We start from the raw sequence: 26,257 nt of genomic DNA on the forward strand, positions 1-26,257 counted from the left end.
TAGGACACAGTACTTCAATTATTAAAGTTACCAAATGTTTGTTGCATGAATAAATGAGTGAGTGATTGCATGAATATAATTTCTGATTGTAATTAGGGTGTTCTCTTTACCTCGTTGTCTGCACTTTAACAGGAACACAGATATTAAATTGAACAAATGGCAGGTGGCAGGCAGACAAGATGGAAGAATTTTGAGGCTCTCTGCAAAGAGAAGCTGTCCTAGAAGGACAGTGGGCAGCATCTGTGATCGGCACCACCTAAAGGAAGTGGGGAGTCTTTGTTTCCAGAACCCTCAGCCAGGGCCTTCCCTGGCTCCCCTCCCTCTGCTGTCTTAGGGCTTTGTTTACACAGCCCCTTGAAGCCAGCTGTCAAGGGTGCAAACCTGGTCTGCCATCCTTTGAAGAAGGTTCAGGTTACACGCGGTAAGCCACAGAACAGATACAGGCCCAGGACTCATGATTGTATTAGTCTCCACAGAGCTGAACCCAGGCTCCTAAGAGTCCATCCCTTCTTCCTGTGTCCTCTGTCAGCCAGCGCCTTCTGCAGCTCTGATCCTTTGGTCATTGGTCCTTCTTCTCTGTACCTGAGGCTAAGCCTGAGTCAAGATGTTCTCAAGATCCTTCCTGTTTCAGCTGCATGTTTGATGTTTACACTTCAGACAGAGAACTCACTTCACTGCAGGCTTCTGATGCCCCTTCAAATCCATCCTTCACTCTCACAGTCTGTTTTTAATGTCTGTTTTTCCTGGGTACCACTTCTCAGTTGTCCACACCCAGTTGATCTTCCTTTCCCCTCCATTATTAAACGTCTTTTAAATAGCTCATCACTGCAGTCTTAGTAAGTTCAACTTTCTGTCCAGCTTTTTATCTTTTCTGCTTTCAACACCTGAGCTCAAATCTTAGCTCTGACATTTGATTGATAGGTGACCTTTAAAAAGTTATTTAATCTCTCTGAGACGCAAGTTTGTCATTTGTAAAATGGGCAAAATTGCATGCATAGAGTTATGATGATCAAAAGAAAACATGTATGTAAAGCCCGTAGCACTCAGTCAGGCACTTAGAACCTTGTTAAAATTCCTCCTCCTTAAAAAAATTATTTTAAGTTTTGGGATACATGTGCAGGATGTGCAGGTTTGTTACACAGGTAAATGTGTGCATGGTGATTTGCTGCACCTATCAACCCATCACCTAGGTATGAAGCCCAGCATGCATTAGCTATTTATCCTGATGCTCTCCCTCCCCCAACCCCTGACTCTTAACTTTTAAAAATGTCTCCATTCCTTCTCTCTAGAAAAGTATCTGGACTTTCTTTTATTCTTTCGCCTCCTTTAAAGACATACAAGGAGTTCTCACCTCTCTGTAGTCATGATCACTGTAGAAACTTTTCAGTCTATGCAGGCTTCCTTTCAACATAGGCTTTTCTAAAGAGTAATTATACAGCAAGAGACCAGGATTTGGTACAGACTACAATACTCACACGTGCCCACATCATTTGGAGGAGGGCATTCATTTCCCAATGAAGGAACATTTTTTTTTTAAAACTAGGAGTGGTGATCTGGGACTGAATATAATAGGCGATAGCTTGTATTCGGTGTTTTTTTCTTTTTCAAATCAAGCTGATTTCTAACAAAGTTTTGAAAGGTATTTAGATAATTTGTAGATGAGCAAGTGACAATTTTTCTGTGAGCAAGAATGACTTTCCCTGTTTTAAATGTGTCGTATTTCTTATTATATTGGAAAATGGGAGTGGGGAGTTAGAAGGATAGAGGATAATAGAAGAAAGTATTATAGTCAGGGAAGAATGGGACACTACCCTGAGTTTATATCACTGATCACTGAGGACGTTAATTCACAATTTCGTGTGGCAGGTTGTGTTTTCTTGTTCTACCTATTTTGTGAGGAGCATTTGCTGTTGTATGTTACAATGATACAGAGGAACAGGTAGGAGAGGAACAAAAAAGCATTTAGGCAAAACAGATATTTCATACTACTTAGAACAGAGATGGGATGATACAAATTGCTACGTTCGCAGTACAGTTCATATATTTGGGGAAAAAAATAGCGATGCTCCAATCTTCATCCCATCCCCCTCTTTCTCTAGCAAGAAAAGGAGAACGAGGAGCAGTAGGTAGGTAGGAGGGGAGTGTATGACGTGAGGAACAGGCAAGGACACAGCGTGTCCAGGAGGAAAAAAGGGGAGAAAAAAACGTGTACAAGATAACAACAACAAAAGAGACTACAGCAAGAACCTATGGTTTTGGGTTCCTTACGTAGAAATTGACACATTTAAAATATCCAGAATTAAAGTTGAAGAACACTCCATCCACCTCTTCTCAAATTATTTTCTTTACCAATACTACTTTCTTTTGTCTTTAAACTGTGAACCGCCAGCCTACCGTGCCTCATTCTTATAATTATACACATCAGTGCTGAAAGGTTCCTGGGAGATATTTCCTGTAGACTAAGGATAGCACCTGTGGGCATTTTGGATCGATGAATCATGGTGGCTGGAGCACTGCATTGAGACTGGTTCAGGGGCTCAGTCTGTTCTCAATCGGTAGGGTGATGGGATCCATCAATGCTGGGATTGGCTAATGCTGTCTGCCACAGGTTTGGGGTGGGAGGAGTTGTAGGGAGAGCCACTTAAGTGGTGCCATCCATGCTAACAGACTGAGACTCTCATTTATGAGGAGGTTCAGAGACATTAGTCCATTTGCCAAAAGGCACACAGCTACTTAGTATTTTTCCAAATTTAAATTTAAAATTTTTCAATTTATCTAAAACAAACAAAAAAAGGTTCAGGGCCAGGGGAAAAATGAAGATTAAGAGGATTAACCATCCTGAAAATGAAAAACGATTTGCCTTCAAGGCATTTAGAACTGAAAATAAATCTTCCTGAAGCCTTCCGTCAGACTTTATCAAAATTGCTAGGAGCTCTGATTGGCTCTCTTGCAACAGCCTGGGATCCTTCTCCCCAATTTCAGAGGAGTTTCAAAGTCTATAATATTAAAGACTGACTATTTCTTCTAGGGGAAGAATTTTTCTTAGTGCTTGGATAAAGAGATGAAGTATTAAGTCACTTTAAACTACTATTCATGTAGGATTAATAGATATTTGAATTTAACTTCAGAATCTTTTAAATGACACCCCACTTAGTATAATTTTTAAAAAGTTCGTTCTTTCTGCAGCCTATCGAATAAAAGTCCCAGATGGGATTTGGACTAGGTTTTAACTAATCATGGTAGCAGGCAGTAGTCTCAGTTCTAGAATAAATAGCACTCCAAGTAAGAGACTTATGTTCTTCATCAGTGCCAGGCTGCAACGACATGCTTTGAGAGAACTCTGGCCCCTAAATGTCTCCTCTACTTGCCTGGAAATTTACTATTAAACATCCAGAATTTTTTGAAAACATTAATATTCTCGGGTGATATGCCATTTCAAATTTATTGTTAGCTAATATAAGGAAGAAGGAAAAGCTGGTGATGAGGTGGAGCGATTTGTTAATAGCTGTGGGATAAGAGAAGAGAGTGACCGAAATAATAGTTTTCCAAGAGTAATTACAGGAGGGGTTTTGCCGGCCCAAAGATGGACTTCATTGTCTCAAAACTACTCCTAACACCACAATGTTTAACTGACCTTAGGCCTTATATGTCTGAGGACCCAATGACTAACACTAAGCAGCTGATGAAAAACCACCCACATAAATAAACCCTCAAGATGCCTTTGGAAAATAGAAAAGAAAAGAGAAAAACAATGTAAGAAAGTGTAGGAGTGCCTTCTCTCCAACATTTCTGAGAGAAGATGGGAGTTGAAAACCTTAAACAAAATGTTGCCCCAATCTCACTTGCCTAATTTTAGTTATCTTGGTTCAGGGCTATGATTCATCCCTAAAGCTGTGAATTGCTGAGGAGGAAGGAGGGAAAAAAATCGACTTAAATGTCAAAGAAGTAGGAACATAAATATAGTTTTCTTTTTTGAGGAACTAGAATTCCAGGATATGGGGATCTTTTTTCTCATAAGGGACTGAATCCTTCAAACTTCTAGAAAAATAATGATCTGCAGTCAAAACATCATCAAGGAATGAAAGACAGAATTGATTATGAGTCATGTCATGTCTGAATTTTTGCCTTTATAGTGTGTTTTCCTTTTTTTCTTTTTATCTCTTTCAATCTGGTTAAACTATTAACTAATTAATTAATTAATTTTGAGACAGGGTCTCTGTTGCCCAGGCTGGGGTGCAGTGGCTCAATCATGGCTCACTGCAGCCTCGACTTCCTGGGTTCAAGTGATCCTCCCACCTCAGCCTTCCAAGCAGCTGGGACTGCAGGTGTGCACCACCACACCTGGCTGATTTTTGTAGTTTTTGTAGAGATGAGGTTTTGCCATGTTGCCCAGGCTGGTCTCGAACTCCTGGACCCAAACAATCTGCCCACTTCGGCCTCCCAAAGTGCTGGGATTACAGGTGTAAGTCACTGTGCCTGGCCAATCTGGTTAAACTAGAGGTCACTAACAATTGTATGCAGTTGAAGATGACGGAGGTTTAATGTGTAGACTGTAATGACAAAGGGAACTCATAAACTAGGTGAGTGTGAAACGAAGAGAGGTAAGTAGAACTATGAGAAATGATTCTAGGGGATGTGATGGTAGCACAGGGAAGGAAGATATGTTTAGATGGTTGTCTAAGGTTCTCTTGTGATCCTTTTGTGGATCATAATCATGATGATTGAGTTTTCACAGTAATATATGAGATGTGCTTCCTTCAAACCTTGTTATGATATCGGCACATTATCCATCTTACATAAATATAAGAAAAAAAAGTTCTCTTTCCTGCCAAAGAATAGGGGACAACAGAGATGGTTTGGGGAAACTCCATCCTAAGTAAAATGTTTTCAGTTTAGTAGGTGTTCTCCTGTCCATTTATCACCACTTTGAATTTCCATAAGTGGGAAGGGAGGAAATAGCAGTCACTAACTCATACCCAGTTCAACATCTTCACACTCTGAAGGAGCTGGCCCTCTACCATCAGCCTAGCTGTCATCTGCATGTTTCTCTCTTTCTGCTCTGAAAACTTCTGAGCAGTAAAATAAATATATGGTGGTCACAAAAATATGGTCTAGGACATTAGAGGAGGGTCATATTGTGAAGAAGGCAAATGAAAAAGAGTTTCGATGACTTCAGAGTGATCCTCCACATCCTGAAGCTATGAGAGTAGCCCAGGGCACGATTGTGATGTTGATTTCAGCTCCTAACCACTACCCCTGTCCTCAGTCTCCTCAGAGCACCCTTCTCATCTTCCTCACGGCTCTGCGTCTTTCTGTTCTCTTACCTGGATTTTGCTGTGGACAAGAGCAATTCCTCTATCTTATCACCCAAGACCCAAAGTATCGCTCAGCGAATGTGGCCAATGCATCTTGCTGACAACATAACAGGATACTTGGGAGGTGGAAAGGACTCTGGAGGTTGCTGGTTTAAGTGACTTTCCTGCCCCTTGCAATTCTTTTCTTGCATCTTCAGGAAGATGTTAACCCCACAGCCATGACTACCTAGCATTGTGTCTAGTGGAGAGATATTTTAAGGTCCATAGAAGATATTTTTTTCAGAAGGGTCCTTGGCCTCCCTTGTTTCATGTCACCTTGGTCCACTGCCTTTATTACAAATCCAGTTCTTTTAATTTAATTTTCTGAGCATCTGCTAGGTGTGCCAAAATACAATGAAGATTTGTTTCTGTTTTTTATTTCCATGTTTTTTTTTAAGCTCATGTGGCAATGTTTTGGGTCCAATTCTGTTCTCCAAATAGATATATTGAAGTCCTAACTCCTACTATCGGTGAATGTGACCTTATTTGGAAATAGAGTCTTTGTAGATCTAATCAAGCCACTAAGTTTGTGGTAGTTTGTTCTGACGATTCTTGAAAACTAACACATGTAGTAAAAAGGCAAAGAGGAAGGGCAACTGAAAGCCAAAGAAAGAAAGAAGAGGTTTTTTTCTTGGCTGAATTTACTGATGCGTTGGTGTTAATTTTTGATCCAGAATTGTTCCACACGAACGCTTGACAAATAATTCATGAGAGGCTGTCTCTGTCCGGTTCTTTAAAATACAACATACTCTGCTATTTAAATAAATTCCCATCGCACAATAGTCAGCTGTTTTTCAGTGCTCTTGATTAACAAATAGGTTTGTTTTCCTTAACTTGACTGCATTGATTTTTTTGTTTTATTTATTTTGTCTTTTAATATTTAGTAACAATATAAATGCACGAATAGTAATGTTATTTCATCAAAATACAGAATCAATGGCACTTAAAAATATGAGTTATCTGTAATATATTTTTCAGGTCCAAATGGAATTCTATCTATTTTCTACATTTCAAGACTCTAAAGAATGTACTTTCTATAAACAGCATTTAGAATTAAATCAGGTCTGGTTTAAAATAATCAATTTCAGTGGTTTCCTGTGTAGTGCTGTCCTTTGTTTACAAACAGCACAAATACAGTTAAGGACTACAGTCATATGCTGCATAACAACATTTCAGTTAATGATGCATATAATATGGTGGTCCCATAAGATTATAATACTGTACTTTTACTGTATTTTTCCATGTTTGGATATATTTAGAGAAACAAATACTTACCATTGTCTGAGAGTTGCCCACATCATTCAGTACAGTAATTTGCTGCATAGGTGTGCACCTTCGGAGCAATCGCCACACGATATAGCCTAAGTGTATAGTAGGCTAGACCATCTAGCTTCGTGTAAGTGTACTCTGTGATGTTTGCACAGTGAAATAACTTAATGATGCATTTCTCAGAATGTAACCCCATCATTAGATGATGTATGACTATATTTATATTTTCAAACAAAACATTTTGAAGGCCTTCAAATTGTAATACGTATTGAGTGCCCAAGTTTAAAAATGTATGTCAAGAACCTTCACATATCCAATTTGCAAGCATGGCCACATTCTATAAGCTTCTCCAAGACAATCTCCTCTATAATGTTACTCAATTATCTGAAAAATTCAAGAGTCTTAAGAAAAAGTTCTTGTATGTACTTCGTGCCTGAGCAAATGTTCAGGAATTGGGATACATGTATATTCTCATTGACGAGAAATTTTAATTCTTTTCAGAAGCCATTCTGGATTGTTTCTGCTTCTTAGAGATGAGGGGTTCAGCTTACGATCAATGCAGAGCACATCTGTTGCCCCTCTCTACAAAGGCACTGGGGTACAGGCATCAGATCTAAAGTCACAATCAATGTATTGCACTGCTCCACCTGTAGGATGTTTCTGCCCCACTTACTGTAGGAGACACACCTTCTGAGCCTCGGTGATAATACAAGCACCTGCACTATCACAAGTGCAGGGTTAGGATTACTTACTTGAGTGTGGTGAGTTCTGTAAGGGATGGCTGAGTAGCCTTGAGATAGCTTTCTCTCCGTGCAGCAACTTTTGGAGAAGGCTTGGGACTCGTGTCTGAGTCTCCACTGTCTTCATCCCCCATGGCCTTGATATAACTACCACTCCGCATTCTTCGGCATGGAATTTCATCATCTTTACCTCGAGGGGTGTACCCTGTCCATTCATCTTGAGGAACCTATTCAGATAGAAAACAGATAAATCACGTTTTACAAAATCTTACCTTTTTCTTTTCTTTTCCCTTTTTTTTTTTTTTTAGATTTAACATTTCTAATTTTTATGAGTACGTAGTAAGTATATATGGAGTACATGAGCTATTTTGATACAAGCATACGATGTGTAATAATCACATCAGGGTAAATGGGGTATCCATCACCTCAAGCATTTGTCATATCTTTGTGTTATAAACATTCCAATTATCCTCTTAATTATTTTAAAACGTATAAATAAGACCAAGTTTTTTTTTTTTTTTTTGGTATGGTACTGCATGTTGGTAATATAATTATCTGAAACTTTAGACATTAACCTTTCAATAACAATATTGTATTGTAATAGGCTCAAGAATATTTTGAATACATACAAATCCATGTCTCTCAATCTTTAACATGACTCATGTATTAGGAAAAATTAAAACCATTGGCTTTGAATCATGTGTACATCTCAGTTTTCTCACGCTGATAATAGTTGAGTCAGGCATAAGAATGCCATTGGAAAGGAGAGCAATTTTATTTAAGCTTTCCAGTGATTTGTTTTCAATTGCCATTTAAGATTCGGGATGTTTTCTGATTGATCTATGCCTTCCTTGAACCTTTCGACTTGACCATCTCATATTCAGTCTGTCTTCTTCCTAAACCAGTGGTCTCCACCAGCTGCATTTACTCCCCAATCACTTATTCTTTCTGAATCTTTCTTAATTTGGATTCAGCTTCCAAAGATCTGCTTAAAGCACTCTCTAAAGGTTTTCAATGATCTCCTTCTGGAAGATAAAGACATTTTCTTGCTTTTATTTTTTGTTGGCCTCTGCACACCCATGCACACACGTACAGACAAATAACTCCTCTTGCAAGTTTCTCCCCTTTTGGCTTTCTGATTCCGTGACTTACCTGGTATAGCTACTACTTGTCTGAATTGTTCCTTTCCTTTTGCTTTGCTGGATCCTACTCTAAGTCCCTAACTGTGGGTACCACAACAAAATAATGCTGTTAGTGCACTGCTCTTTTTTTTCTTTCCACAGTCATTTTCTCCGAGTTCAGCAGAACATTGCACTATGTTTTAAAAGCCGTCTTCGTGGCTTTCTCTTAAGTTCCTCTTAGATTTTCCACTTCAACATGAACTCAACCTAGATCTCATTCCTTCTTTATTTTTCATGATGTGAAAAAAGATGCATAGTAGCCACTCTTTTTATCCATCAAGAAGTAACACAGCAAACATCCTACCGTGCACAGAGCACTGCACAAGGCTTAAGTAAAAGAGACCAAAAAAGGGGGAGGCTGGTTCTTGCCCTCAACATATTTATAACAGAGACGAGAAGAGAAACGAGAGTTAGCAGTAATGGTGATGGGAAAGGAGGATCCGGGAAAGGAGGATCCGGGAAAGGCTCCCTGGAATTGGCCAGGTTTGCAATGAGAAAATAAAAAGGCTTTTGATACTTTGATGTTAACAATTTACTGCTTATACATTAAAATAACATGGTACTTCATTATTAACATTAACTCTGCTAAAAAAACCTTTGCCTACAAGATCTCATTTCATCAATATGACAACCTGTGCATATTTTTCTGTTTTACTCAGGTGAGAAGCAGGAGCTCAGAGAAGGTAAGTAACTTGCCAAAGAACACACAGCTAAAACAGCAGCACTACAGTTGGAAGTGTTTAACTCCTAAGATAAAATTACATTAATCAACATTTTAGGATTCATAATACATCACGTTGAAATCTAAAGTGTTAAGAAAATTGTCCACAATAGCACACACACATATCAGACAGAGATTTCTAAATATTATAGGTTCTAAGGAAGTGAGAATAGATGTTCTACTAAAAGAGGATCATTCTTTCCTTTTTAATGGTTAATTTACCCGTATAACTTGAAAGTTTAGATCTAAGAACTTCAGATTGAAGAAATGCTACTATTCGTGGACTTTAAAACAGTGCTTTGTAGGTTCTAATTCTGAAAAGTACTAACCAAGATGAAGCATCACCCTGTAGCATGTTCATTTCATTTAATCAATTCTTATATTGTGCTCCTGTGTGCAGGCACTGTTCTAAGCGCTTTATAAATGTCAGCTCATTTGATCCACACAGTGGAGGGGTGTATTACTATTATTCCCATTTTACAAAGGAGGACACTAAAGTTATGTAACTCACCCAGAGTTACAGCTAAGAAGGGGTTGAGTTCCAAAGAGGCAGTTCTTAGGGCCATATGTTGACCACTGTTTGATGCTCTTTGTCTTTCTAGGCTGTGCTTTGTGGCACCTGCAGAACTGAGCAATTATAGTCCCAGACACCTTTGTGCTCGTCACATTTGATACACTTGCCACTTATTAATTATGCTAGTAACAATGTCATGTTTTTACTTTTTTAGGTAAAAGCATCAAAATCACCACAGCAACAAAGATTTCTCAGGAAATTGTAAATGCTGAGAACAGTCTTGTTTTCCTTGCATTGGCAGGTGACTCACTGCAGAGATAGGATCATGTTCAGAGCCTCATTACAGGCTTAGCAATTACATTTTAAAAATTAACTTGGTACAGCTGAGGGTCATAGATGATGCACCCCACACTTGCTATTTCTCAATACCGGTGTGAAGTTCATAAGCATTGCTCTCTGGAGTATATCAGAGAGTAATGACAAACTGATTAGCTCATATGGCTTATGCAACAAAACAAGGCAAATTTTGTTCAGATATTTTTTTCAAACTTGAGACCAGCCTGGCCAACATGGTGAAACCCCGACTCTACCAAAAATACTAAAATTAGCCAGGCATGCTGGCGGGCACCTATAGTCCCAGCTACGAGGGAGGCTGAGGCAGGAGAATCTCTTGAACCCAGGAGGCAGAGGTTGCAGTGAGCTGAGATCGTGCCACTGCACTCCAGTCTGTGTGGAAACTACTACTAGAAACAGTCTGTAATTGTTGTTTAGGGAATCAGCTGAGAAGTATTTAACCTGTAGATCTTTCAATTAATCAGACTTTTCAAATGATGGAAGCTAAGAAGTTGTGTGGAAGCGACTTCCATTGGAGTGGAATTTGAAAAGTAATACATTATTTATATACCTGAAGGTAGCATACAACAAGATTACACATAAAATAATACAGTAATCAGTTCTAGGGAAAGTGTAAAGACAGAAAATCGAGACCTTGGAGAAGAAAAACACAGTTGCTGAACTGCAAGGGCCATTACCATCGGTATAATCGAGTCAGTTTTTATTTTTTGTTTCTTAAACGCTAAAGCAAAAGGGAGACGTTACTTAGGTAGATAGTTTTAGAAAAAAGCATATAAAGTGGTAAGCATACCAGGTCCAAAGAGTGAAATGTTAATCCCTTTTGATTGGAAAGAAAGGGGGAATTACATGGCTGCAGCTGCTATTGTGAGCTGGGCAGAGGTTGCTGTGTGTTTCCATTTCAGCTGCACAGAGAGAAAAGATTTAGGAAAATCCAAAGAAAAAGATAACCTTGCAGCTGTCTCAGAAAAGCCTGCATTATGACTGTGGTGGCAGTTTCAGGAACTGGAAGTCTTGGTAGAAGGAAAGCAGGAGCAGAGACAAAGTGCAGGACCTCACTGATTTGAGGCTGGTGGGATGCCCTGCGTGTGTGCACCAGCTTAGGAGGCGGTTGGACTCAACAAACATAAACGAACAAGAATAAAAACAAAATAATACAGGTTAGATTTTACAGTAGTTATGGATGAGAAAAGAGGATTAATTGCTCTTTAATTATTATGTTTAAGCGTTAGCACTCCAACAGAAATCTTAATTTTTGTTAAAACAAAATGAGGATTAGTGTGCATTCTGTGTTTCAGTGACAGCCCATCTATCACTGAAACCACATGTTATCATTCGGAAAACCAGAAGAGCTGCCCTTGACTAAGAAATGGCCATAATCAAGGGCTAACACCCTCTAATTACAAGATAGAGATTTTTTTTTTTTTTTTTTTTTTTCTGAGATACTGTCTTGCTCTGTTGCCTGAGCTGGAGTACAGTGGCGTGATCTTAGCTCGCCACAACCTCCACCTCCCGGTTCAAGCGATTCTGCTGCCTCAGCTTCTTCAGTAGCTAAAATTACAGGCCTGTGCCACCACGTCCAGCTAATTTTTGTATAGTTAGTAGAGACAGGGTTTTGCCATGTTAGCCAGGCTAGTCTTGAACGTACTGAAATAATTATTTCAATATATATTTTTTTTGAGATGGCGTCTCGCTCTGTCACCCAGACTGGAGTGCAGTGGCACGATCTCAGCTCACTGCAACCTCTGCCTTCTGGGGTCAAGAGATTCTCCTGCCTCAGCCTCCCTAGTAGCTGGGACTATAGGTGCCCACCACCATGCCTGGCTAATTTTAGTATTTTTAGTAGAATCGGTGTTTCGCCATGTTGGCCAGGCTGGTCTCAAACTCCTGACGTCATGATCTGCCTGCCTTGGCCTCCCAAAGTGCTGGGATTACAGGGGTGAGTCACCGTGCCCAGCCAGGATGAGAATGCTTTCTGAATTGAAATGATGTCGTGGGCACTGAAGGATGGGCCATTCTAATGAAGGTTGTAGTCTATTCAGTCACAGAACAGGAGACAATAAAACACCACCTAATGGGGCATGCTCATATCTTCTGTCTCTCTTCCTGTCTCACTCCCTTATTTCTTCACTTCTGCAGGTATTTTTTAATTGTTTACTTGCCAGCCATGGTTTGGGTGTTGGGAATACACACCAGTGAATAATACAAACGTTGGTCTCATTCCATGTAATTTATATTCTAGAAGGAGAGCTAGAAGAGACAGTGAATAGACAAGCACTTGATAAATAACAAGATAATTTCAGAAAGCATAAATGCTATAAGGAAATAAGATAAGGGGGTGTGCCAGGGTAGCTGGAGGGGGGCTGCTTCAACTTCTCCTTCAGTGAAGCCCCCTGAAGAAGTAACATCTGAGAGATCTGATGACCAGAAGAGCCAGCCTTGGAAGGATCTAGGGGAAGAGCTTCCAGGCAGAAGGATCAGCCGGTGCAAAGTATCTAGAGTAAGAAGAAGACTGGAGTAATTGCAGCCCTAGGAATGAAAATGCCAGCCTGGTCAGAGAGCACTGAGCAAGAGAAGCAAAGGGGGTCAGGTCACATAGCTCATCTCAAGCTATCTCAAGTCTTCCTTAAAGTTGAATCTGCTCTCCCAAAACTCCCTCCAACTACTTCAGCCTAAATTAATCTTTTCCTTTATGAAATTTATAGCATGTACCATGTATATAAGGGGTCAGTAGAATATAGCTTGCAGACTAAATCTGTTTCATCATCTATTTTTGTAAATAAAGTTTTATCGGTACATGGCATGCCCATTCATTCTGTGTTATCTATGGCTGACTTTGAGCTACAAGGGCAGAGCTTTATGGTAGCGATGAAGACAATATGGCTCATAGAGAAAGTATCCCAACCCTCGGTCCACATGATTATACTGAGTACTTAAATAATCACGAAGTGCTGTTTTATGGACATGGCTCTTTGTCTTTGTCTCTCCAACTACTCCATAAGCTTACTGAAATCACGGGAAGCTGTATTGCCAAAGAATTAGAGGGTGGGCTCTGCAATTAATCTGCCCGGACTTGAATTCCAGGTTTGAATTTTTGCTGGGTAAATTACTAGGTACATCCTTGGGTGAGCTAATTAACTTATCTGTGCCTCAGTTTCCTATCCCATAGAATTATGTGTGGATGAAATGAGGTAATGTCCATAAGCACATAGGAAGTGTTTAATAAAGTTCTGTTTGATGGGAGTTCTTCACTGTACACTGTACTCTGTCATGTTACTGAGCACACAGACACCACCTGATGATGAATGACTTTGGCTTTCCAAGACTCTGATGCCTACCTTCAATTTTCTTTGGCAAGTTAGGAGCAAAAATAGTCTCTCTCCACTTCCAATTGGTTCTTTTTAATTTTTGTAGAGATGAGGTCTTGCTCTGTTGCCCAGGCTGCTCCTCAAACTCCTGGGCTCAAGTGATCCTCTCACCCCAGCCTCCTGAATAGCCGGGACTACAGGCACCTGCCACCACACCTGGCTTTCTTCATGGCTACTTTTAAAGAATATGGTCAATGATAAAAATCTTGGGCATTAAAAGTAGTGGCATTTATTATTAAAAGCAGTGGATTAAAAGCAGTGGCTGCCATATTTCTATCCACTATATATTCTAGTATAAGAATGTAAGTGCAAATGGACTATATATAAAATAATTTGCAAAATTGTAAAAATTTCTTTCATGGTAAGAAAACGGTTCTCCTAAGTTGGCCCACGGGCACAAACAGGTATTTGTGTCTCTGCCAGGAGCTTTGGAAGTGGACTAGCTTTTGGTGCTGACATTTCCCCTCACTTTAGGTTTTCCTGAACTCAGTTGAAAGAGGAACACATGGCCGGATGTGGTGGCTCACGCCTGTAATCCCAACGCTTTGGGAGTCTGAGACGGGCAGATCATGAGGCAAGGAGTTCAAGTCCAGCCTGGCCAACATAGAAAACCCCATCTCTATTAAAAATACAAAAAAATAGCTGGGCGTTGTGGTGGGCACCTGTAATCCCAGCTACTCAGGAAGCTGAGGTGGGAGAATTGCTTGAACCCGTGAGTCGGAGGTTGCGGTGAGCTGAGATCATGTCACTGCACGTTTTACTGAATCTAAGACACTAATGCAATTGTCCCAACATTTTTTGTGTTGCTAAGAAAGAAATAAACATCACCAATAAATTCTGACACTCCATAGAATATATGATTTATCCCAATATCCAAAATGCTAAAACGTGGAAACTATGGCTCTTAGAATAAATTAGAAACTCTTTTAAAATATGTATGAAAAGAAAAACAAGAAATGGATTTATTCTGGGATAGTAATTGTCGAACTTAATGTTCATATTTAGTAATGACCAAATTAATAACAGCAATTACATTTATCATGACATGCTTTTGGAAAAAAATCATAAGTTCACATAATGTCTCATGATCCTTACAACCATCATGAAGGATATGAGGAGTAAATATTATAACCTCAGTTTGTCATATAGAGAAACTGAGGTCCGGAGACATTAGTAACTAGTGTAGGGTGACACTGTGCCCAAGTTGAGGTCTGCCACTGACAGTTCAGGAATCTCCCCCGTCCCCTTCTAGCATATTCTAGCATATTCATATATGACATATGACATGTCTTTTGGGTAACAATTATTTTTTGATAAACTACAAAGCACATATTTCAGATAAGAAAATAATGTCATAGTGCTTTAAGGTCTGTCTGAAGGAAAAAAACTGATAAACAAATAACGAGTTACAATCCCTTGAAAGAAAAGTTACAAGAACTACTCTATCAGACGTAGGAACGCTTAGTTTTAAAAGTCTCTCCCCAAGCGCATCTAGCTTGAGTGCCCCGCTTTGGCTGGGCTGCAGCTATCAAAGTGTAACTGAATAGATATAGTCTGTGCCAGTGATGGTCTGAGAGACGATGGTTGAGAGATGAAGCCATGTGCACGTGACTCTTTGAGAGCGGATTATCTCAGGATGGGAAGTTGCATGGTGAGGTGTGGAGTAATGAGAATGCGTGAGATTTTGGGAAATCTGAGAGCCACAAAAGGAATGAAGACACTTAGAAAGCCGGGACAGCTGAAATGGAGCATATGTCCTGAAAATATACAAGGGCAGGCCAGTGCGATTCCGTGAGCTATTCTGGGTTGCAGAGATTTGGGAGGAAAACTGATGAGCCCAAGGCTGTGAGTGCATAAAGCAAAGTTCCATTTCATCAGGAACCAAAGAACTGGGAATAAGGAACTTAGCATTTGGTTGATTTGGTGCAAACAAAGACAGTAGAGCAAGGAAAAGTCACAATTGAATGGTGGGCATCAGGGATAGGTTTCTATTTGCACAGCTACCCCTCAGCAGCTGTTGATTCCTTCCCAAGCACAAGGTGTTTCAATGACAACAACCAGGTAAATAAGGGTGCTTGGCAGTGACTTAGGGGTCAACCTGTTTTGCCTTTCCTGTGCTTGAAAAGGAATGGTAAATAGGAGGAGAAAAACCTACATTATGAAAGGAGAGTTGGGCATCTGACATTCATGAAATATCTGACAATTATGGAATAATCTCAATGAGCTAGGGGCAGTGCCTATGTTACTTTATTTTAATCTTTGCAGCAGTTGTATGAAATAGGCATTACTATTTCCATCTTACTGCTTCAAAATTGAGATTCAAAAAGGTAAAATGGCCAGGTGCAATGGCTTGCACCTGTAATCCTAGCACTTTGGGAGGCCAAGGCAGGATCACTTGATTCCAGGAGTTTGAGACTGGCCTGGGCAACATAGCAAGATCCCACCTCTACAAAAGAATTTTTTAAGTGTAGCTGGTCTGGTGGTGGTATGTGCCTGTAGTCCTAGCTACTTGAGAGGCTGAGACAAGAAGATTGCTTGAGCCCAAGAGTTTGAGACTGCAGTGAGCTATGATGGTGCCACCACTCTCCAGCTGGCAGACAGAGTGAGACTCTGTGTCAAAAAAAAAAAAAAAAAAAAGATGAAAGGACTTGCCCAAGGTCATAATAATTGGTAGGAATGTGCATTTGTCTGACACCAAAACTTTTAATAATATCACCTTGCCTCTGATGAATCTGTGATGATTAAGTGAATGAACCAATAAACTAAGAAAAAAAGAATGGGGTGCATACTCCCACTCAACAGTAGTGGTTTTTAAAATAAAATGTAACCATTTAAATAAGCACAAATGTTCTTGTGCCACTAATTTTCTAGCACTGCTAAAAGAGTGTTCAAAATAATAAATACTTAATGCTGAAGTGAAAGAGTGTTGTCATTTCCTGGTCTGGGGTTGCCTTACCAAGTACTGTTTGCAGCTGCTGTTTAAACAAACATGAACAGTTCGGGATGGGGGTGCGGGGGTGATTAGAAAACTTGCAGGACAGATACACCTTTAAAGGTGGCTTTGGGAGCCTTGAAGCGTCCCAACAGCGTCTTAGCATTTGTAGGAAGGCTCCGCCCCGGACTTTTGGTTCCTGCCTACAGCTTTTTAGAGAAATGGCTGTAATGTGTTGGCCTTCTAAGCACTTTTAGTGGGCTCTCAGATTCCCTACTCACTCGATTTCTTTGCATCTTCTTTGCAGCTGGGAGAACTGCTTTTCTGCTCCACACAGCTTTCACCTTGACAAATGCGACTTGGCTTAAATGTCCCTTTAGCCTTTTTAGCTTGCTCTTCTCATAGCAAAAACAGAAAAAAAAAAAAAGAGCAAGAACAGGAAAATTACAATTATGCAATGTGCAGATCCCTAGGCATGACTGTCGCCTCCCAATCAGGAGAAGATTTCCCTGGCAACCGCCCTTTCTTACTCCCCTGGAAGCCCGAAACTGGTGGAAAACTTAATTTGTTTTAGATTGCTTAAAATTACCTTTTAAGGATAAGAGTAAATACCTACCTCTTTAAATAGAATTTATACCCTCTGCCACAGCTCTTCCAAATAACATTTTTAAATGATCTTAAAAGAATAGAACGTTGTAAACAGTGATATATAATGGTAATTTGCTTACCACGACCCTATAGAATTATTCTTACCCACGAACATGTATAGTATCTACAGGGTACCCAGCACCAGAGCAGGGGCTGGGTAAATACACCAAAAGCATTTTATAAAACACAGTCTCTGGTGTTAAAGGAGTTTATAAGTTTTGAGTGGATCTGGTGAATCTGGAGGGTGGATGAAGGAAACGAGTAAAAAAGCAGCTTTAAGTAAGTGAAGCCGAGTCGAGTATTAAATCTCAGTACCTCTGAATTTCCTACTGGGTTTGAAGTTTGTTCCCATAAATCCCCTTTCCTGGTGATGAAACTGTTCCTTAAAAGTTGAACATATGTGTGTGAAGTGCACATGCCACTGATAAACAGCCCTACGGGGGAATGGTAGAGGGGCTAGGTCTGCAGTCCCCAAGGGATTGGGGAGCCATGGGCCTTTGGGCACTAGTAGAAAATGTTACTAAGGTCCTGGGTGACATTAAAAGGGGCACTACCTGTGGATAAGATACCCTCATGACATCACATCAAGAAATAATAACTAAGATGCTGGGCGTGGTAGAATGCACCTGAAGTCCCAGCTACTTGGGAGGCTGAGGGGAGAGGATCATTTGAATCCAGGAGTTCAAGACCAGCCTGGGCAACACAGTGAGACCTTGTCTCAAATTTTTTTTTTTTACAAGAAATAGCAATTAAGATACTAAGATTCTAGTATGATGTAGGGACAGGAAGGGAAATGAATTTTATTAATTATTTACCCACTATTTTGACTGTAGTGAATACGTATGGGTTTAGCTATCCCAGTTCCACTTTTGGTTCTTGTAGCCAAGCCTCCTGACTTTGCTCTGGGAAAAGCTTTCTCCCCAACTCGAGGTCCATGTATTTCAGGAGTAGCCCAGGAGTTAGGGTAGGACAAACAGCAAATCACACTTCCTAGCTTCATTGCTTGGCTCAGGGCAGAGGTAAATGATCTAAGCTTACTCAGTCAGCAAGCGTCTCTGGACCTGTGCATGAAATGCCAGGACAAAGATACCTCCTCTCCCACTGAATACGTTAATAAGGATGCATGTGACCTTAGGACCTGCTGGTAGCCATTTTATAACATCTAATACACAAACATAATTTCACGTAATACAAAAACCCTATGTTACCTTAATGCCATTGCAATGATGAAAAAAGTGAGACTTAGTGGTATGAAATAACTTACACCAAATGTTACAGCTTGTCAGAACTGAAAGACAGGTTTGTCTTACTCAAATTTCTACACTCTTTTCATCACACCAGGCTGCTGTCTATAAGAGTTTCAAAACTTTGTTACAGTAATTTTCTATTAAACCTCATATTCAAGTGTGAAGTTGCTGGGAGATACAATCCCATAGCATTTTGGAACTTGTAACAAGTACTGAATCTTAAGATGCTTGGTCCAGCACTTTGGGAGGCTGAGGCAGGCAGATCACTTGAGGTCAGGAGTTTGAGACCAGCCTGGCCAACATGGTAAAATCCCATCTCTATTAAAAATACAAACATTAGCCAGGCATGATGGTGGGCGCCTGTAATCCCAGTTACTCAGGAAGCTGAGGCAGGAGAATTGCTTGAACCTGGGAGGTGGAGGAGGTTGCAGTGAGCCAAGATGGCACCACTGCACTCCACTCCAGCCTGGGTGACAGAGTGAGACTCCCTTTCAAAAAAAAAATAAAATAAATACAATAAATAGAGGTCTAGGTCTATGGTAAATATATTTTTTCCACTGACTATATAGGAGATAAGCTAACTTAGAACCCTTTTTTAGTTTTTAATGTAACTTCATTTTCTGGGATATTGGAGGCATATCTGTGGGCTTGGAATTGTTAGTTAAGCCATCATAGCTTTCCATTATTGTTATAGTTACTAGTGTGCTGGTGTCTATCCACCACATCCTATGTTGTTTGTTGCTATAATTCCTAGTTGCAAACATTGAATTCCCTGAGGCAAACCAGAATTCTGTGTCTGGTGTTCAGAAGCAGAGATGTGGGTAGAAGATTAGTGACCTTCCTCTTGGTGTCAATAGAAGCCCACATGTGGAAACATCATTCATCAACACTAATCCTCGGTGTTGTCTAAAATCACATAAACCTCTCAGCACATCTGTCTGTTGCTGTACACACCCAACTACTTGTCAAACTTGTATATGAATTTTTTCCTTAGGACACAAAATCTGATAATGTTATTATTAACAAATGGTACAGCTAGAGTCTATAAAATATCAAGTCAATCATCTCAAGTATTAATACTTAATTTTAAAGTTATAAATTTTAAAATAGATTTCAGCAAATATTTTCCTTTAGTTTCTCTATTATCAATTTTGAAGCATTAAGTTTCTCAAATGAGACTTCCTTGTGAATCATTAACTTACATATTTGACATTTATAAACAAACAAAAATCCCGATAGATTTAGGAAGAGCTACAACTCAGAAGCTCCTGCTTTTCGTCATCATCGTCTGATTCCCACTGCATCTTGGGACTGTTTGGACTTTTTATTCGAAGCTACATTTACAACACCTGAAAGCATACGGCATTCAAATGGGCCAAAATAATCTTTCCTCCCTGAATCCCATCCATTCTAATGCAATGAAACCATCAAACCACATGCATCTAGTTCTTGGTATCGGAAAAATAACTGAATAATATTTTGGTGTCCTCATGCACATGTGTGATTCAAAATTCCACTTTCATAATCATCATACAGGGAAGTTGCCTCTTGAGGGTGTGTACTTTAAACTACGTTTCAATCTACTTTCCACAGGCAGCAAGGTATCGATAATGAACAGAGGATGTCCCACAAATATGTGTACAGATGAGTATGATACACTCAATAGTTATCCAAATCACCGCTTCCGGGCTAGCTCAAGGTCCATTGAAAGGAAGTGTTCCAACTGGAGTATTCATTACAGGGTTCTCTTCTTTCACTTTAAACTGATTACTTCGTGGTTAAGCTGCAGTTAAAAGTGCCACTTCTTCTGTGACTTTATCAAAATGCTTTAAAAGTATTCATTCACTTATTCAACACATATTTATGGAGTATATACAGTCGTCGTCCTATGGTATCTGTGGGGGACTGGTTCCAGGATACCAAAATCCATGGATGCTCAAGTTCCTGATATAAAATGGTGTAGTATTTGCATATAACCTATGCATTATCTTCCCATACGCTTTAAGTCATCTCTACATTCCTTGTAATACCTAATACAATGCCTGCACATCACTTCATTTGTGTGGATTCAACATAGTACTCAGGGTACAGCAAATTGAAGTTTTGTTTTGTGCAACTTTGTGAATTTTTTTTTTCCAAATATTTTTGACCCATGGTTGGTTAAATCCACAGATGCAGAACTGACAGATACATAGAGAGGACTGTATCATGAAACAGGTGCTATTTTAGGTACAGCAATTGATAGGCAAAGAAAAAAATCTCCGTTCCTCAAAGAACTAAAAATAGAACTACCATTTGACCCAGCAATCATAGTACTGAGTATATATAGGAAAATAAAGCACTCTACCAAAAAGACACCTGCACTCACATGTTGATCACAGCCCTATTAAATAATACTGAAGTCACGGAATCAACTTAGGTGCTCATCAATGGTAGGTTGGATAAAGACAATGTGGTACATATACACCATGGAATACTACGTAGCCATAAAAAAGAACAAAATCATGTCCTTTGCAGCAACACAGATGCAGCTGGAGGTCATTATGCTAAATGAATTCATGCAGACACAGAACACCAAATACTGCCTGTTCTCACTCGTAAGTGGGAGCTAAACCATGGGTACACACAGACATAAAGATGGCAACAGTAGACACTGGGGACTCCAAAAGAGAGGATGGTGAAGGGCAAGGGTTGAAAAACTATCTACTGGGTACTCTGTTCATTATTTGGATGGTGAGTTCAAAAGAAGCCCAAACTTCAGTGTTATGCAATCTATCCATGTAATAAGCCTGCACATGTACGCCCTGAATCTAAAATTAAAAAATAAAGCTCTGCCCTCATGGGGAAGGGAGAGGACAGCCACTAATAAAACAAGCAAAATGTATGTTAGGCAATGATATGTGCTATGGAAAAATGAAAGCAGGAATGGGGGAAAGAGTGTGTGGAGGACAGGAGGGTGGTAGGATAGGCAATGTTAACAGTGTCATCATCGGAGGCTACGTTAAGAGACCTCTAGGTACTGACTGAATGGAGTGAGGGAGTCTGCCCTGGGGTCTGGCAGCAGAATGCTCAAGGCAGAAAGCAGCACAAATGAGAAAGTCCTGAAGGAAGGGCAGGACTGCCATGCACACAGCGGGAGGCCAGGTGAGCGGAGTGGAGTGAGAGGTGGCAGAAGGTGAGGACAGTGATTGCGGGGCTATGGCGGTCCATTTCAGGAGGCTTTATAGGCTGTGGTAAGGGCTGTGGCATTTACTCGGGGTGAGATGGGAATAGAATGGAGGCTTTGATGAGACACAGACACATTCTAGTTTAAGAGAATCACTCAGGTTGCCAAATTGAGAATGGCTCAAGGGCAACAAGGGGAGAATCAGAGACCCCTGGGGGCTCATGTAATAACCTAGATTGTAACTAAAGGGGAGGAGCCAGGGTGGAGCAGTAGTGGAGGGAGAAGATAGGGCCAGGAGGTTTGTTAACGATGATTTGGATGTGTGGACTGAGAAACAGTAAGTAGTAAAGGGCGACTCCAAGGTTTTCGGCCTGATTAACTGGAAGGACTGAATTCCCATTAGCTGAGATGATGAGGCCTAAAGAAGGAGTAGACACGGAGATTAGGAGTTCAGTTTGGGATGTAGGAAGTTTGAAATGCCCATGGGTCATCTAAGCAGAGATGTTGAACAGGGTAGCTAACTATCTAAGACTGGGGCTTCAGGCAATCTGGCTGCAAACACCCCTGTGGGCAGACACCTGGTACTCAGAACGCTGAGAATGAAGGAGTTGACCTAAGGAGTGTGTGTTGGTAGAAAAGAGAAATGGTCCAGGAGCCATGTCCTCTCAGCATTGCTCCACCCTTAGAAGTTTGGAGCTAAGAAACCACAAACTAGGCAGGATCAACACGGGTGTGTTGTCTGTCCTGGAAGCTGAGTGAAGAAAGTTTTTCAAAGAGAAAGGAGTAACATACTGTCACATTGACTTTTTCCCGTGATCTTAATCCCATGGGACACTAAGTCAGCAATGTTAATTTTATCTCTTAGTCATCAGTTGCCAGAGACAAAGGATTCTGCTGTTCATGAATAGCTTTATCTTCCCAGCAAGATGCAAACTTCTTGAGAGCAAGGCTTTTGTTTTCTTCTTTTTCTCTCTCTCTACAGCAGTGGCTTTTAAATAGCTTTTGGCTACATCTCACAGTAAGAAATACATGTTACTTTGGAAACCAGTATAAGCACGTATACAAGTGAAAGACAGAGAGAAACACTTAACCTTTTGGCATGCCATGCACTCTGTCTTTATTTTCATTCTCTTCTATTGTATTCTATTTAATTAAACATAAAGGTATTTGTGACCCATTAAACAGATTTCACTACCACTAATTGGTTGCTACCATTGCTTAGAAAAGTGCTACTGTTAGAGTATCTGCCACAGGGTTCTGCCATATTCATTATTAATCAGAGAGACACTGTTACTCATCTTCATTCCTCCTCAAGTACCTTCTGTAAAGCAAGCACTTAATAGATGCTTGTCGAAAAATAGTTTTGAGACCCTAAAGTAATACTTATTGAATTGAGCTCCTTGGTCTTTAGTTACCTTTACTTTTACTGATTGTACTTCTGTACTCATTGTAGTCGTGTAGAAGAATATTTCTTAAAAGCTCTGTGTCTTCAGAATAAACACAGACCTGTATGTCTTTTTAAAGGGGTCCCTGTGTAGCCAAGAGTCAGAGAAAACACTGGCCAGGGTTGGAGATGACCGCCCGGATGAAGTGAGTCCATCACCTGGGTTATCACATGTGCAGAGTTAGGGCAGGAAGCATGATGTTTAAATGCTTTTTCATGTTCTTGTACATCAGCCTCTGGGGGCCAGGGGCAGTGGGGTTCAAAACATTTTTAAAAACAAGACAGGCCAGGCACACTGGCTCACGCCTGTAATCCCAACATGTTGGGAGGCAGAGGCAGGAGGATTGCTTGAGCCTAGATGTTTGAGACCAGCCTGGGCAATGTAGCAAGACCTCATTTCAACAAACTATTTAAATATTAGCTGGGTGTGGAGGCATGTGCTGTAGTCCTAGCTACTTGGGAGGCTGAGGTGAGAGGATCTCCTGAGCCTAGGAGTTGAAGACTCCAGTGAGTTGTGATCATGCCACTGCACTCCAGCCTGGGTGACAGAGTGAGACTCTATCTCGAAAAAAAAAAAAAAAAAAAAAGGACAGAAAGACTAAACAAAATCTACCAAAAAAAAAAAAAAATTCAAGAACAATTCCATCTTTTTATTATAATTTATATAGTATTCAATGTCAATATGAAACATTGATTATTTAAAAACAGGAGTAGAGATCTTTCATTAAATATCTATGACCCAAAGTTGATGGAGCTGGGAAAATCATTAGTACTAACAATATCTTAGGATTTGGAAATGCCCAACTCCAAAACGATATGTAACTTCACCCAGACATTTCATTTAAAGAATCTTTAAAACAAGAGCCAGGTACATGGTAAGTCCTCAATAAATGTTAGCTAATGTTTAAACCCTTCTCTATAGAGAATGCTTCTAAAAGTGGCACAGAAGAAAATAAAATATTTTTCTACCATGTAATTCTTACTTAGGTAGTCTTTCACTTACAAGGAAGGAGGATGGTGCAATGGATACGGTATATGAGGTCAACCTGAGTTCAAATCTGACTCTACTTAGACCAGACATGTGATTTTTGGCCTAATTACCTGAACATCTTTTAATTTCAGGTTTTCAAACATGAAGTGAGGATAGAAATACCTACTTCAGAGACTGATTATAAAGATAAGATGATATAAAGTAATATATGACATGCCAACTAATTCAAAGGGTATTTGTAGGTTGCTTTTTCATGTAGAAATCATGTTTAAATGATGGTTAAGTTCCCACATGGTGCAAACCCTTAAAGCTGGTTTCATTCATAATAGAACTGACCCTTAATGGATTGTGCAATAGATCCAAGACTCTCTGAGCTTGGGGAGGGAGGGGGTTGAGGGTGGGGAAGATTAGTTCACTTAGGGGAATCTCTAGAGGCCTGTGTATAGGGGACTGTGGATCAGTCAGGGTTCTCAGAACAGAACAGGAAAAAAAAAAAAAAAAAAAAGATTTATTTGAGGGAATTGGCTGGGATGACTGTGGAAAGTAACAAGTCTGAAACCCACAGGGTGGTCTGGCAGGCTGGAAACTCAGGCCGGAGTTGATTCTGCAGTCTTGAGACAGAATCTTGTCAAAAAAACCCTCAGTTTTTGGTCATAAGGCCTTTCAACTGATTGGTTGAAGCCCATCCACATTATTGAGGGTAATCCTCTTTACATAAAATCAACTAATTATAGATTTTAACCACATGTATAAAATTACTTCACTGCAACACCTAGATTAGGGTTTGACTGAGCACTGGGTACTCTAAACTCAGCACATGGCTACACAGAACTAACCATATAGACAGGAATTCGGGTGGCAGCTTCTAGGCAGTGAGGGGGAGACTTTATGGGCAGACAGGGCCACTGCAGTGATTATTGATATCTAGATTCTCTTCAGTTGTGAGCTGCATGTGCCCGTTTATTTTCTGAGGAATTATGAGTGTAAAGACCACCACCTCACTAGTTGATCAGCAGATGCACAAAGGCCATGTAAGCAGAGTGAGCCTCTTACTGGCTCTGTACCAGCACCTAGCAAGGTGCCTGGCATGTCAATTTCATTGACAATGTTCTTTAAGAGCAAAAGAGTCATTCATGGAATTTTTATTTCTTGTCGACAAATGAAGAGGAAAATCTACAGTCACCTGAAGCATCCCACCACGGTAAACAGACAGGAAATTGGCCGGGTGTGGTGGCTTACATCTGTAATCCCAGCACTTTGGGAGGCCAAGGTGGGTGGATCAGGATGTCAGGAGCTCAAGACCAGCCTGGCCAACATGGTGAAACCCCATCTCTATTAAAGATACAAAAAATTAGCCGGGCATGGTGGCGCATGCCTGTAACCCCAGCTACTCAGAAGGCTGGGGGCAGGAGAATCTCTTGAACCCAGAAGGCGGAGGTTGCAGTGAGCCAAGATCGTGCCATTGCACTCCAGCCTGGGCAACAGGGCAAGGCTCCGTCTCAAAAATAAACAAATAAATAAATAAATAAATAAGTAGGAAATTTATAGACTCATCTTTTATTTAAGCCCTTTATATTCTGAAAGACCAAGAATTCCATAATGCCCTGCCTTGATAAAACAAATATAGAGCTAATCTTAAAAAAATCAAGATTTACTGTAGCAACTTGCACATACTACTAATGTAACACTGATCACATTGTTTTAAACCCATTTGTTTATAGCTCTGTCTCACCCACCAATCTGCAAGCAACTTGAGAGGAGGGATGATGTCATTTGTCTGGCAGAGACCATTATTCATTCTTATAATTCTAGTTCTAAGCAGAGGATAAAATAAAACAACATACAATAAAGTAAAAGTGCTCATGAAATCTCTAATTACATCACCCAGGTTGCACCTGTTTTATTCAACAGAGCAATAAAGTATGGGTACCTTTCATAACCAGATTTTCCTCCACCAAGGGCAGGGAAGAAACCTGGCAATGGACGTGGGCAAACAGGGATCATGGGGGAACAAACCCCCGTGCACGAAGTTGCTGGTGCATGTGTGTGGAGGGGCACGCATGACCAGTATCCAGAAGAGAGGCTCTGTTGGCATCCAAGGAGCTGCAGTTGGCTGTTGCTGTGGAGATATTCGGGGAAACATGGCCACAACCCTCAGCAGGGTCAACTGAACTCTACCAGGCCCAGAGAGCCCCATCACCAGATCATGGCAGGACCAGTCAAACAGAATCTGAAGACTGTCATCTCAGCCTGTGTATTCCAAAGCACATTTTATGGATCACCCATCCTTTTTTTTTTCATGATTATTATACTTTAAGTTCTGGGATGCAT

At 40.3% G+C, this 26,257-nt stretch overlaps 1 protein-coding gene and 1 non-coding gene across 18 annotated transcripts in view; one reads left to right on the forward strand and one right to left on the reverse strand.

The window, feature by feature from the left end:
• The window catches only part of DLGAP1 (DLG associated protein 1), a 951,759-nt gene that overhangs the window by 293,101 nt on the left and 632,401 nt on the right, over window positions 1-26,257 (reverse strand). For 13 of the 17 annotated variants that reach the window (XM_007974542.3, XM_007974540.3, XM_007974541.3 and 10 more), the window contains one exon: window positions 7,376-7,590. In XM_007974542.3, coding sequence (XP_007972733.3) covers window positions 7,376-7,590 — 215 coding nt within the window. Of the gene's footprint in view, window positions 1-7,375; window positions 7,591-16,711; window positions 16,826-26,257 lie in introns of all 17 variants that reach the window. The other 4 variants (XM_073006446.1, XM_073006447.1, XM_073006448.1 and 1 more) reach the window with 1 other exon arrangement.
• LOC119618698 (small nucleolar RNA U13) lies at window positions 4,694-4,797 on the forward strand. Its single transcript, XR_005235069.1, has one exon. It is a non-coding gene; the product is annotated as a small nucleolar RNA U13 (small nucleolar RNA).

The sequence above is a fragment of the Chlorocebus sabaeus genome, chromosome 18, assembly GCF_047675955.1.
Source record: "Chlorocebus sabaeus isolate Y175 chromosome 18, mChlSab1.0.hap1, whole genome shotgun sequence".
NCBI lineage: Eukaryota > Metazoa > Chordata > Mammalia > Primates > Cercopithecidae > Chlorocebus > Chlorocebus sabaeus.